Source organism: Fonsecaea multimorphosa, assembly GCF_000836435.1.
Source record: "Fonsecaea multimorphosa CBS 102226 unplaced genomic scaffold supercont1.16, whole genome shotgun sequence".
NCBI classification, from domain to species: domain Eukaryota; kingdom Fungi; phylum Ascomycota; class Eurotiomycetes; order Chaetothyriales; family Herpotrichiellaceae; genus Fonsecaea; species Fonsecaea multimorphosa.
Genome location: NW_015971650.1, coordinates 62,741 through 75,568, shown reverse-complemented (window position 1 = coordinate 75,568; position 12,828 = coordinate 62,741). Strand labels below are relative to the sequence as shown.

General features: G+C 51.7%; 6 protein-coding genes across 6 annotated transcripts; 3 read left to right on the top strand and 3 right to left on the bottom strand.

Annotated features, from left to right (window-relative positions):
* Positions 1-272: 272 nt before the first annotated feature.
* Z520_07662 (uncharacterized protein) lies at positions 273-1,337 on the bottom strand (the record flags this gene model as incomplete). Its single annotated transcript, XM_016778159.1, has 1 exon — positions 273-1,337. The coding sequence occupies one exon, from the start codon at positions 1,335-1,337 to the stop codon at positions 273-275; it is 1,065 nt and encodes a 354-aa protein (XP_016630519.1).
* Positions 1,338-2,823: 1,486 nt separating this feature from the next.
* On the top strand, positions 2,824-3,949 carry Z520_07661 (uncharacterized protein; the record flags this gene model as incomplete). Its single annotated transcript, XM_016778158.1, has 4 exons — positions 2,824-2,863; positions 2,921-3,039; positions 3,095-3,855; positions 3,907-3,949. The coding sequence occupies 4 exons, from the start codon at positions 2,824-2,826 to the stop codon at positions 3,947-3,949; spliced, it is 963 nt and encodes a 320-aa protein (XP_016630518.1).
* A 404-nt stretch (positions 3,950-4,353) lies between these two features.
* Z520_07660 (uncharacterized protein) lies at positions 4,354-6,087 on the top strand (the record flags this gene model as incomplete). The annotated part of the gene is made up of 3 exons (XM_016778157.1): positions 4,354-4,845; positions 4,941-5,499; positions 5,573-6,087. The coding sequence occupies 3 exons, from the start codon at positions 4,354-4,356 to the stop codon at positions 6,085-6,087; spliced, it is 1,566 nt and encodes a 521-aa protein (XP_016630517.1).
* A 430-nt stretch (positions 6,088-6,517) lies between these two features.
* Z520_07659 (uncharacterized protein) lies at positions 6,518-7,399 on the bottom strand (the record flags this gene model as incomplete). The annotated part of the gene is made up of 1 exon (XM_016778156.1): positions 6,518-7,399. One exon carries the CDS (start codon positions 7,397-7,399, stop codon positions 6,518-6,520), a length of 882 nt encoding a protein of 293 aa, XP_016630516.1.
* Positions 7,400-7,731: 332 nt separating this feature from the next.
* On the top strand, positions 7,732-8,601 carry Z520_07658 (uncharacterized protein; the record flags this gene model as incomplete). Its single annotated transcript, XM_016778155.1, has 3 exons — positions 7,732-7,762; positions 7,828-8,300; positions 8,353-8,601. 3 exons carry the CDS (start codon positions 7,732-7,734, stop codon positions 8,599-8,601), a joined length of 753 nt encoding a protein of 250 aa, XP_016630515.1.
* Positions 8,602-8,853: 252 nt separating this feature from the next.
* Positions 8,854-12,789, bottom strand: Z520_07657 (uncharacterized protein; the record flags this gene model as incomplete). The annotated part of the gene is made up of 1 exon (XM_016778154.1): positions 8,854-12,789. One exon carries the CDS (start codon positions 12,787-12,789, stop codon positions 8,854-8,856), a length of 3,936 nt encoding a protein of 1,311 aa, XP_016630514.1.
* Between the last annotated feature and the right edge of the window lie 39 nt (positions 12,790-12,828).

Sequence of the window (12,828 nt, the reverse complement as noted above, 5' to 3'; positions counted from 1 at the left end):
AGCAGCAGCAGCAGATCCGTGTCAGTAGCACTAGCCCAGCCTGCCATTCAACTTTTTTGGGTCATTCATGTCTCAGTCTGATTTTGTTGTTATGTGCTGCTATCGCCGGCAGCAAGAGCTCGATAAATGTAGCGCAGGGGTGGCGTTTTGTCTGTGGGACTTGTTGTGAAATATGGTCTGAGAAAGGTCATAGTGCGTCCAGCTTCAAGAGGGTGATCTCATCTGCTCGTGTCCGAGCGCCGTGTTGTCGTGATTTCGACGTGTCCCTTGACTCAATTCTCTTCAACACTCTCTAAGCTGGAGCGCACGATGTTCCAAGGCCTGTCACTGTCAATGGCCCGCTCAGGGAACTCGGTGCAGGTCTCGAGTATGACGAGTTGCTGCGAAGGAGGGAGTTGAAAACTGTCGGTCCATTCCTTCCACCATGCGGACGCGCGCAGATCTGGCAGCCCGTCAATCCTGATCCCATTCTTGTCCCGAATAACGACGACGTCCAGCCAACTTTCGAAGACAATCCACGGTCCCATGCAATTGGTCACTTCTTGGGTTCGTGCCCTGAGTCCGATCCTGTAAGTCGTTTTCACAGTCAGATCGTGGTGCGTGATCCAGGCGTTCTCCCTGACCACGAAGTTCCGCCAACAATCATTAGCACCTCTTGATTTGCACACCTCAAAGAGGTTATGTATGTTTCCATTTGTGATGCCGTAATCTCGAGGGTCGATTGGTGATCCAGGCAGTAGCAGAGGTATAAAATGAAGTGGGCTCTCCTTTTCAATTGAGAATCTGTGGCTCTTGTACGAGAGAGGCTCTATTTTTGGCCAGGCCCTGCATATGACGCGCACATTTGGGCAGATGTTGCGGTCCAGCCAGTTGTGGCCGAATGCCAGGCCAAGTCCGCCAAAGTAAGGTTGGGGCGCTGCTGCGACGTTGAGTTTGTAAACGCGAGGAAGAGCAGATTGTGGGAAGTCGAGCGGGATTAATGGTTGTGGTGGATAGATATACAAACGGCAGGCAACAGCGACAGGGGCCGAATCGAAGACTGGTTTTGCCTCAGCATACACTTTCCGTGAAGTCAACAAGAGATGAATTCGATGCGTGGTTTTGCAGATAAAACGCTCCGTGGTTGGATTAGCGGAAGGTCTGAAGAGGGTGCGGCAATCTATTTCGATCTCTGGACAGACGAATCCGTATATTTTCAATCGGATTTCGGAAGGCAAACTGAGGAATGATGTAGACTGGTGAGGCTTTCGGCACAGCTCTTGGACTGGGATGTCCGCGGACAGCCATGGCGAAGGTGAGGTCGGAAGGCTGCTGCGACGACGAAATTCCTTCGACATGTCGGGACCTGAAAGGGTGATTCAGCCGTGTCCGCGTGTGGAAGACTGAGTGAGAGAGTGTGGAAGCAAGCTTGAGTGAGAGATTGTGGAAGATTGAGTAAGTGGGTGCAGGAATGAATACGTGAGCAGGTGCGTGAGCGAGTGTATGAGAGAAACAGATATTTTGCTAATTCTTGTCTCCTGTGAAATTTCTGGCTGATGACCACACGAAGTGAAGAATTGGAAATGTTCAGCGAGACGTCCCTCAGAAGGAGTAGGTGTGCACTTTCGTAGCCTGCGTCCATTCACCTGAAGCTCCCACTCAGCAGTGAATGAGGGACCTCCGGATCAATGTCTTGTCGGGTCCAAGTGTCTTTCACCTCGATGAGGTTTTTGTTTAGCGAACCCTCACCTCTCACCTCTCACCGATTCGTCCAAAGACTCTGGTTTCTGTCAAAGCCAACGATCACCCAGGCAAGAGAGTCCTGAAGAGAGGATATGCCCCGTCCGACAACCCGACCACCAGCCATGTTTGCACCCAGGATGAGGCTCTTCAGAAGCGTCAAACTTTCAATTGCACAGCTGCTTGGCAACTAGATCCTTACGGCAAGAAAGTCGTTATCAAAGCTCGGGCCATCGCTAATCATTTCTCTCAAATGACTCTAGCATGCACAGAGCTACTGAGGCAAAGAGGAGTTATTGATAGAACAGATTGGACGCGCCGCGGCTCAGCAACTACGCGCCGTTTCTGCCGTGAGGGGCCAAGATCACCAAGCGAATCCCATCTCCAGCGACTTTCAGCTCCTTTCCCCCATCTGTTTCCGAGCCTGACATCGTCCTCGCCAACTCAGATACTGCAGAAGAATTCAATGTCATACCGCAGTTGGAAGATGGCCTAGGCGATGGAGACCTTGATGGAGATCCTTTTTTCAAGATCAAAAAAGAACTGTGGCCAGAGGTATATTGAGAGGTCCGGAATGATAATACTTCCTCCGGATAAGCAGCACGCCTCCACAAATCCAATACAAGAGATGAATGCGGTATTCATCTCGGGGCCTCTACTGCTGTCGAGATACACCGGCATGGTTCTAATGGAAGGGGTTTCAAGCAGTTACAAAGACTCCCAAACAAAATGGACACATGCCAGTGACAACAGCCCTCGCCCAGGTATAGTGGCCACCAGGAAATCCCAGATCATTAAGTATTTATTGCTGAGGCTTGCCAAACCCATCGCCCCCTGACCGCGTACTCTGACAGATGCGAAGTCGCTAAGATGAGTATCTCCGACCGCCTCGCTGGTGTATGACAGAGAAATCTAGGTTGCCGCTGCAACCGCACAAGACAGGAATGTGGAGTTAAATTTCCTCTACAGAGTCTTTGCGCGTATTATCATTCTGAAGGCGCGAGAGAATATATTGAGATAAGGCATGTGAATTCCCCAGCCATGCCACTTCATCCATCTCAGGCGAATAAAAGCACACACCGAAGCGCAAGAAACCATCCAAGCATGGAAAGAGAACTCATCCTCGATGAGAATGTTGTCAACCGTTCGTAAACCATCAATGTCTACACGGAAAGTCGAGCCCTTTGCTGATGAATACTAGTATTACCTTGGGGTGCCGTGGTGAAAGAGGTGATCAGCTACGGAACAGCGGCTTGGACGAGTGCATCACGAATTAATGTTGCGCTGCTGAATGGGGAGAGGAAGTCATTTTTTCTCAAGGTCAGACCTTTTTCCGGACTAGATACTATTTTCCGCTTACAAGAAGCTATCTCAGCGAGCAAAAGGTAACCAGGGCAAGGAGATGATTGAAGGCGAGTATCGCTCAATGATGGAGATCTATTCCTCTATGCCCGATCTCGTTCCCAGGCCGATAGGGTGCGGCAAAATCAAGCGAGCCTCCCTTGACACCTACTTTTTCCTCATGGATTTCATCAACTTGAGCTGTGAAATGGCTGAGCCTGGAGATTTCTGTCGCCTCATCGCCCAGCTTCATCAGAATAGTACATCTCCGACGGGAAAGTTTGGCTTCTTTCAAACCACCTACCATGGCCCCAACCCGCAGAACACAGCTTGGGAGAGCAATTGGTGCGTCTACTTCACGAGGCTGTTGACTCAATTCTACGACCGGGAAATCGCCCAAAACGGGTCACAACCAGAATATGAGGCTGCCTACCAGAAACTTGTTTCTGACGTAGTGCCACAGCTTCTTGAGCCTCTTCAATCCGACGGCCGTGTCTTGAGACCATGTCTCATCCACGGAGATTTGTGGGAAGAGAATACTGGCATCAACCTAGATACTGCTCTACCTGTCGTGTTTGATGCCAGTGCGATGTACGCCCATAATGAAATGGAGCTGGGCATGTGGCGAGCCGACATCATCCGTTTCGGGAAGCCGTTCTATCATGAGTATCTGAGGAACATGCCTCCGAGCGAGCCGAGCGAACAATTTGACGACCGCAACCGATTGTATAGCATCAAATTCAAGATTGCCCATTGCTTAGGTTGGCCACATTCCGCACCTAGCCACCGCCAGCAGTAAGTCGCTTTACTGAAGATCCCGACTTTCGGGTGCTGACACTGCCTCAGGATATTGAGTGACATGCACTATTTGATCGACAAGTATTCGTGACAGCAATGAAGAGTGTTCTATTGTGGGTGGTTGGATAGCAACGGTAGATGCAGAATCTCAGTGCCAAGGTAGGTACACCTGCTTGAGGCTCGCCAGTCACTGAAGAATGTGGGCAGTATCCACATGCCTTTTACCCTTCCCCCTTGCAGGAAGGTGTTTACCACAAAATAAACCCAGCCTCGTCAAGCATCCTTGAAACTATAAAATCTCCCTAGTCAGCTCTCCAGATATGGGCACGCAAATTTGGCAAGCGAGAGCAGCTTCGAATGTCCCAGATGTCCCCGTCTTTCGAGCTTCATCGACCCACTGATACATTTTTGAGCCTAGGTCCTGTTGTGGCTTATACATAAGTACCTATATCTTTCCGCCCACTGCTGGCGCCGCACCCGACCCTCAACGGATATATGTCGGATAAAGCAATACAACTCTCGGGTCTGCAAACTGATGAGCCCTCAAGCACACCAAATGCAAACCCCCAACCGACCAATGATGACGGTCTATCTGGATGCGACGAGCAGTACTCGATCTGGACGAGGTCGCAAAAGCGGCGTATCGTGTTGCTTGTGGCATTTGCCTCTTGCCTCTCTCCACTCAGCAGCTTCATCTATTATCCTGCTCTTACGGCGATCGCGAAGGATATGCATACCACTCTATCCAAGGTCAATTTGACCATAACTTCCTACATGATTGTCTCCGGCGTTGCACCTACGCTGTTTGGCTGCATGGCGGACCAGGTGGGAAGACGGCCTGTCTATCTACTCACGTTTACACTCTATGTCGTCGCCAATATCGGACTTGCTTTGCAGGATAGCTATCCTGCTCTACTGCTGCTGCGGATGCTCCAGAGTGCGGGCGGTTCTGCCACAATCGGTCTTGGATATGGCGTTGTTGGCGATGTGAGTGCCGCTTTCCTCTGAAAGGCCCGTCTCACCACTGTGCAAGCTACTCGTTCGATCTCTGTAAGGATGAGGAATCTGACAGTGAATCTCAGATTACCGAGTCTTCTGAGCGTGGATCATACATGGGCATCCTCGGGTGTGGCCCAAACGTCGCACCCAGCCTTGGACCAGTGCTCGGTGGCGTCCTTGCTGAGAGAGCAGGGTGGCGCTGGATTTTCTGGTTCTTAGCAGTTTCAGGCGCTCTCAGCTTGGTGCTTATTGCCATTCTGCTGCCAGAAACTGCGCGCAACATTAGCGGCAACGGTTCCCGCCTTGTCCCTGTTTTGAACAAAAGCCTTCTGCTTCTTTGGCGTGAAAGCAGGCGAAAGGAGGTCAACATGACACCTGTAGGATATGGCACCGCTGCGCCGGAAGCTGTTTCCCACATCGCAAGTCTGAGGATACCAAATCCTCTGGGAAGCGTGCATATATTTCTGCAGAAAGAAAGCGTACCCATCATCCTCATTAATGGAGTCTTCTACAGCGCATACTGCTGCCTGCAAGCATCCCTGTCGTCTCTATTCATTGCAACATACGGTTATAAGGAGCTTGAGGCCGGCTTGATCTATCTGCCATTTGGCGTTGGTTGCTTCCTTGCATCGTTGTTGTCGAGTAAGTTGCGCGTCCACTCTTTAATAATCATGCTGTCCATGTATCATGTATTTAACTTATTCTCCTTCCCAAGGAAATATTCTCACGCAAGACTATCGACGGCTTGCTGTTCGCCATGGTCTTCCAACCTCCAGCGCCGAAACGTCTGAGTCCCAGAGACTTTCGTTTCCCATCTTCCATGCCCGTCTACGAAGCATGGCTTACGTTCTTCCTCTTTCCATTCTGACTCTCCTCGCATATGGCTGGGCTCTCCAGTACCACTTGCACCCTTCTATTCCCCTAATTCTGCAATTCTTTACAGGCGGCGCCATGACCATCGTGTTCAACGCATGCGGGACGCTCCTCGTCGACCTCCACCCAACGCGTCCATCGACCGCTCAGGCAGCCCTGAACCTGCTCCGCTGTGCATTTGCCGCGGCTGAACTTGCTGCGTTGCAGCCGCTCATCGACGCTGTCGGTCCGGGCTGGTGCTACACCGTGATCGCATTAGTTACTGGAGGTGTCGCCGGCGTATGTGTTGTCGTTGGTAGGGTGTGGGGCGAGATCTGGAGACGACAAAGACAGCGCACGGCCACGGAAGCAGCTTGAGCTGTTCAAGTGCGCCTATCCAAAGAACGTGGAGCAGTTCGAGAAAGCGACATCAAGCTAGGGGCTAAGAACATCACTGAAAATTGTTGTATTGAAGCTCTATTCTAATAGTGAGGGGGTTCTTGCCCGGCCAACTTTCTCTCATCTCAGACTGGACCGAGCTTTAACTAGACAAGTCCACCAAGTCATACTCATGTAGTCTCGCAGAATTGGCAAGCCTTTCATGAATTGAAGTCTGTCGGATTTCCCTTTCATTGTGCAAGAAACGCTCCTCATTCGTGACTGTGATCTGACCCTCTTCATGAATCACCGTAATGGAAACCTCAATCGCTTGAACGCATCCCAGAGAGCCGCCCGTCTATTTGGTCTATATCTTTATATTCTATGTCTATTTTCGTCTTTGCCATGAATCGTAACCGAACAAATCCTATCACTCAAAATCCCACATATCTAACAGTTCGTCCATACCATCCTCTTGCCCGGTGGCATCATCTTCACTGTCCTCTGTGGCAGCAAAAATCTTCTTGGGGATCTTGTACTCCACCACAGGTGGCTTCTTCTCCTTCTTCTTGAATTCACTCTCAAGGAGAGTGGCATATCCGTGATCAAGGAAATCCTCGAGATTGTATTGCTGTTTCGTGAATTGCTCGGAAATGATCCGCGCAATGCTCGCCACGGTAGGGTGGTAATGCGACTGACAGGTCTCCAGCTCCCACAGTGAGGAATCGATGGCGTTGGTGAGTTGTGGATTGGGTTCGTTCGGGTCGAAAGGGTCGTTCCCCAGGTTATGTTTGAACTTGGTGTAAGGAGGATACGGGTTGCGGTGGATCATGAAAGTCGTGGTGGGGTGCTGTTTGAGAAGGTTGTAGATGAAGGGGATTATGGCCACGATGGCGGATGGAGGAGCGAAGAGGCACAGGCGTGAGAGGCGCTTGATAAAACTGGCAATTGTTGCTGCCGGCAGGTGGTTCGTCGGCGACAGAAAAACATCGAGATGCCGCAGCACCCGGCTGCGGTATTTGCTGTGTAGAAGGTCTCTGTCGAGAAGTGCGTACAGTCGAGGGTAGAAGGAGGGATAGTCGAGATTCTTCGTGGTAATGAGATGGAAGAGGCCAGTGAGGGCCGGCACTGCAAGGCCCAAGTCCCTCGTGTCGAGACTGTCGGTGAAGAAGTCCATGAGAATTTCTGGACGGCGGAGGCTGTCGATGGCTTCGGGCGACTGAAGCTGCTTGAGCAGTTGCTTACGCTGCGGTGCGGTCATGGGAGCAGCAATTTGAGCAGCGTATGAGTCCATGGCGGTTGAGGAGGGCATGATGGGCAAGCTGCGGAACAGAAGCGAAGAAAAGGTGAGGGAGAGCGATGGAGAGCAATCGCCCTCAAAATCAGAGATAACGAAATCAACCCCTCCGTGCTCAATGTGGCCTTTGTCCTCCCTCTCCTAATCTGTCTAACAACATGCGGATTTGCGGCTCCCCGACCCCTCGCCTCGAAACATTTTTTGATAGTGCCAATGCATGCCAAGCACTAGTCCATATGAAGAATAGCGCCGCCCAGACCTCAATTGCAAGCTCTCGTCGCCGGACCACCAAACTTCTAACGTCAGGAGCTTCAGGTCGACTGGTTCAGGCTACAAACACCACAACAATGGCGTCTAGACTGGCAAGGAGTGCTGCTGGTGAGTCACTCATGTGTGCTGGAGCTCATCGTGGACACAGAGCAGATCTGACAATGGAATTCTAGGAGCCAGCAAACTCCGCGCATCAACTTCTCTCCCAATCCGCGGTCTCCCATCCCTCGCTGCCAGCACGCCCTTGACCTCCATCCGTCATCAGTCCTCCTCAAATGTGCCCTCGCAAGATCCCAAAAAGACAGCTCAATCCATCGTCGATGCCCTTCCCGGGTCTTCGCTCGCCAGCAAAACTGCCATTCTCTCCGCCGGCGCTGGAATCTCCATCTGGGCAATCAGCAATGAGCTCTACGTGGTGAACGAGGAGAGTGTCATCGCTTTCTGTCTGCTCTCAGTCTTCTACGGCATCTTCAGATATACCGGCCCCATGTACAAGGACTGGGCCGATGGTCAGGTGCAGAAAATCAAGGATTTGTTGTATGAGGCAAGGACGAATCATGCCAGTGCTATTAAAGAACGAATTGAGGATGTCAAGCCCTTGAGCAACGTGGTTGAAATTACCAAGCAGCTGTTTGATGTTTCAAAGGTAAAGCGTTGAGCACATCTCTCAAATGTAGTTATTGATGGTTTGTTTCTAGGAAACCGCCAAGCTCGAAGCCCAGGCTTTCGAACTGGAGCAGAAAACCGCCCTGGCTGCCGAAGCCAAGAACGTCCTAGACAGTTGGGTCCGTTACGAGGGCCAGGTCAAACAGCGGCAGCAGAAGGAACTGGCCGACAGCATCATCGCTAAGGTCACTAAAGAGCTCGAGAATCCGAAGGTCTTGCAGCAGATTTTGACCCAGTCAGTGGCCGATATTGAGAAGTTGGTGGCTAGCAAGAGCCAGTAGACGAAGGAAGGAGGCCCATCGGTTCACCCGCGGGGGAGGCCAGGTGGCCGAAGAGGAGCAGCATGAGGAAGGGCTAAGTTGTGGACATTGTCAGAAGGGCCTTGGAACGGGGACGCGGGTGGAATGGCATTCAATGTTGTACATAAATACCTCTCTTTAGAAGTCTCGAGGAAAAGAGGACGTCGATTTCCACCCATCTATATTGGCCATTGGACCCAAGAGCAAACCTTCACCTTCCAGCACCGGACAACGTCAAACCACCAGATACTTCTCCGTGACTTCTCTGGCCATCTCTGGATTCCCGCTCAAAGCATACATCGTCTGAATCGCATATGCTGCTTCCATTGTAAAGTCCGCGGAGCTGGCGTCCACATCCTTTCCGCTCACTGCAAATCCAGCAGGGGCAGGAGCCGAGAGATGGGGAGAAGAAGGGAGCGGGAGCGAAAGCATTTTCTCATATGCCCGCACAGCCAGATCCGACAGGCCTAGCATGTGCCAGCATCTTGCACGATTGAACGCGATCTCCCGCTCAACCACCAGTTCCAGCTCATTCCGGTCCTCTGAATCCCCTCTGGCCATATCTGCATCATCCGTACGGTTCGGCTGATCTTGTAGCAGCTTACGCATCCACCGCCTCCTTGCATCGGCATACTCCTCGAAGAATGCCCAGCCCTCCAACAAACACATGTGACGGTTTTCGCAGTTCTTTCTGAGGGTCTCATGCATGTAGCTCAGTGAAATACTGAGCTGCAAACCGGGGTTTTGGGGACTGAGAGAGAGCGCTCGATAAAAGTACGACAGGGCACTGGCGAACCCACCACCTGCATACAGGACGTGCCCATAGAGCGTTAGAAGGTCCACATTCATTTCCTTCGATTTTGTGATATCTTGGTGCTGATGTTGTTGGCCTTGCACGTCCTTCTGGCGATGAACAGGCGTCTCTTCATCGTTGTCTCTGTTGCGGGAGTTGTTTTCCGTCCCGCCTTGGCGCATGAAGTTCGGTACTGCTCCATAGCCTTCTGGTGCATAGTCCATCGGTAGTTCTGCATCCATCTGCACAATCTGCTTGAAGAGAGTTTGATGGGTGGCGCGATTGCGAAACACCGTACCGGGACGAGCGAAGAGCAAGTTCATGGCAGCGAAGAGACGATAGGCATCGGAGTTGAATCGAAATGTTCGTAGAAACCATCGCAAAACCACGGTGGAAAGGGTTCTCTCATCCTGTAAGGCAAGAGTGCAGGCAAGATATGTGACATAGATGTGCAGGAGAGCCCGCGGGTCTTGGTTCCAAACCACACAGTCCAAGGCAGCGTTGACAGTAGTGTAGCAACGATGCTGTGCATCTACCTCAGGAGACTGGGCGAGGAGAAGAGCATACTCGAGAAAAATGTCCAGCCAGTTTGAGAAGGCGATTTCGCGGTATTCAGTAGGCATGGACGATTCCACAGTAGGGATGGGAAAGTCTTGATCCACTCCGAGGCCGTCTTGGCCGTTTTCTTGATCTCTCTCCCATCTCTGGCGCGAGCCGGCGTTGGCAGCGGCCCGGTAAAAGCCGTCGAAGGATTGATTTCGCTCTTTCGAGTAAAACAAGCGGTTGCTTCGGAAATCCGTGATGAGGGAGTCAGCACAGTCCATCCAGGTATTCCTTGCAATTTCATCGCCAGATCTCATGGCTTGTGTGTTGTAGACCAGGTCGTTGTAGAGTCTGTTGATAGTTTCCGTGCGGTGAGTTTCTCTTTCTTCTGCAGTCATTCGTTTCGTTCTCGTTTTGGCTTGCGCTCGCGAACGGGGTGGTTGCCGATCCTTTCTATTCCGTGCCACGTTCTGGGCTGTCTGTCTGGCGATTTCGCGATCCAGTGTCCCGTGCCCGGCTTGACCAAGTTGGAATTCCTCATCTGATTGATTGTCTAGGGTCTCCCCGTAATCATCGTCCAGTTCCCCTTCTGCCTCTTCTTCTCTTTGGGCAAGCTCTTCCGGGCGCCTCAACGCTGTCCTGCGGGTCCTGTATGTCTTCTTCGTCCTTCTGAGCTTGCTCTCGATCCGGTCAATGGGGGTACCGCCGACAGCTTCGCCAGGGAGGTAAAACGCTTCCTTGAGAGCTTTCTCTGCTTCCTCACGAGCTAAACGCTGTTCTTTGCGCTCATATTTGCGTCGGTCAGTCTTGGGGAGTAAGCTGTCGGCGACACGAACTGCTTCCCGAGCATTCTCCATGGCCTTTTCTTTGTCTCCAAATTCGGCGTACAGCCTCGAAAGCTGAGTCCGTGCCTCAACGCATTTTTCATCTCCGGCCTTGGCCTCCTCGTAACACTCGATTGCTTGGAGCTTGTCGCTGCAGATATAAGAGTTGGCTGCGATCCCCAACCAAAATTCTGTATGAGAATATGCGTTGGTGTCCTTTAGAGCTTCATAGAAACGCAGTGCCTGGTTGTGTTCTCTAGCTTCCTGCAGAGCTTGGGCAACCTCGAGGAACAAATCTGGGTAGTCATAGACACTGGCACCTTGATCCCTGGCATCTGGTTCAAGCCATTCAAAATGTGCCAGTGCCTCGTCCAACATATCTCGACCTTGCCTCAGGCGAAGTATCCCTAGTCTGACTCTCAGTTCCAAGGGAAGTCCAGGGCCATAGGCATCTGGTGGGTATTTGCCAGGCACAAATTCATGCACCAGTACTCGTCGAGGTTCATCTTCTGAGTCGAATTCTCGGTCATCGTCAGTAAAGCGATCCCAGTAGTCTTCTCCTTCTCGTCCCAAAAGCCACCTCGACAATTGTTTCAAAGTTTTCAGCGCGTTCATGACAGCTAGATCAAGAGGCTCCTCCAGAGCAAGGATTTGCACATAGACCAGGATGTCAGCCCACGTGAAAGACTCTTCGCCCTCGAACCCATTCTCTCGGTAGTAACTCAACGTATCCTCATAGACTTGTTTTGCCCTTTCCAGATCCCTCGTTTCAATACATATCTCCGCAATCTGCCTCAAGACGCTAGAATTTCGAGGCATACGTTCGAGAATAGCCTCCAAGTCTTTCATGGCTTTTGTGTAGTTTGAAAGCTCTCTGCTGATCGCAGCTCGTTGAAAGCGAGCTTCCAAATGCTCCTTGTCCGTGTGGATAATTCGAGCATAGCAGTAATTGGCTTGTTGCAAAGCAGTCTCTCGGTTTCCCTTTGACCTTGTAAGACACGCATTGGCGGCTTGAATCCATACTTCCGGATCTGTTGGTATGGTGTGAGCACCGCTAAAAAGTGCAGCGATAGCCTTTTCATCTTCGTCTCGGGAGAAGTATATCTCAGAGAGCAGCGCATGAGCAGAATAGATTTCTGGATTAACTGCGATAGCTTGCAAAACGAGGTCAAGGGCTTTCTCGGTGTCTCGATCGTCAATGAATGCATTCGTAGCTTGACTGTAGAGGTTATTGAATTCCGGCCCTGGGTCAAGGGCTGGTCGAGGGCCAATTTTCATGCCTTTGCTCCAACCACCCCGAGGCCCTGTTCCCTTCTTGCGTCGCTTCCTAGGTTGGCCATCTGACAGTGGCAGCTTTGGACGGCCTCTCTTCCGGACGGTGGTTGCGATATTCCCTCCGTCTCGGGTGGGTTCTAAGGACAATTCTGGGACTTCACGATCGTCAACGGACATGTCACTGTCGTCCTCAACAGGAGTCTGCCCCGGCCGCGAAAGTTGCTTTCCGCGCTGACTCGACCCCTCATCACGAGCGATGCCGAGATGGTGTAATTTCTCGGGGGGGAATGGAATATACCCGGTAGGGTCATCCTGAGAAACGCCGAGCAAGAACGGGGGCGTATGCTGTGGTTGACTCAAAGGCAGTTGAGGGTAAGAGGGAGGGTTTAGCACATATGATTCAGAGGCAAGGAGTGGTTGAGAGAATACAAAGTTGTGGTTCGTTGGCGATAATGGAGGCTGTATGGACGATGTATGGTCGTGGAATACCACTTGTCTCGCAGATAAGGTCTGGTGCAGTGATGTTGAGCTTGGCAGAGATGCTTGCGAGGGTGGACGGGGAGGCAACCCTCGAAGAGGGCTTGCAAGGCTAGGGACACAACCATCAAACACCGCCGGGTCTGTGCCATCTGGGGCGACAGGAGGTTTCTGGGCCATGGAAGGATACGGCGGTACGGTGGACGAGGAGCCATCGCCTGCAGGATGCGACGACCCCTGCGGGCTCAGTGTGTTCATCTCGCATGGCCAACTTTCATCAGCCTTGTGTGGAGTGGC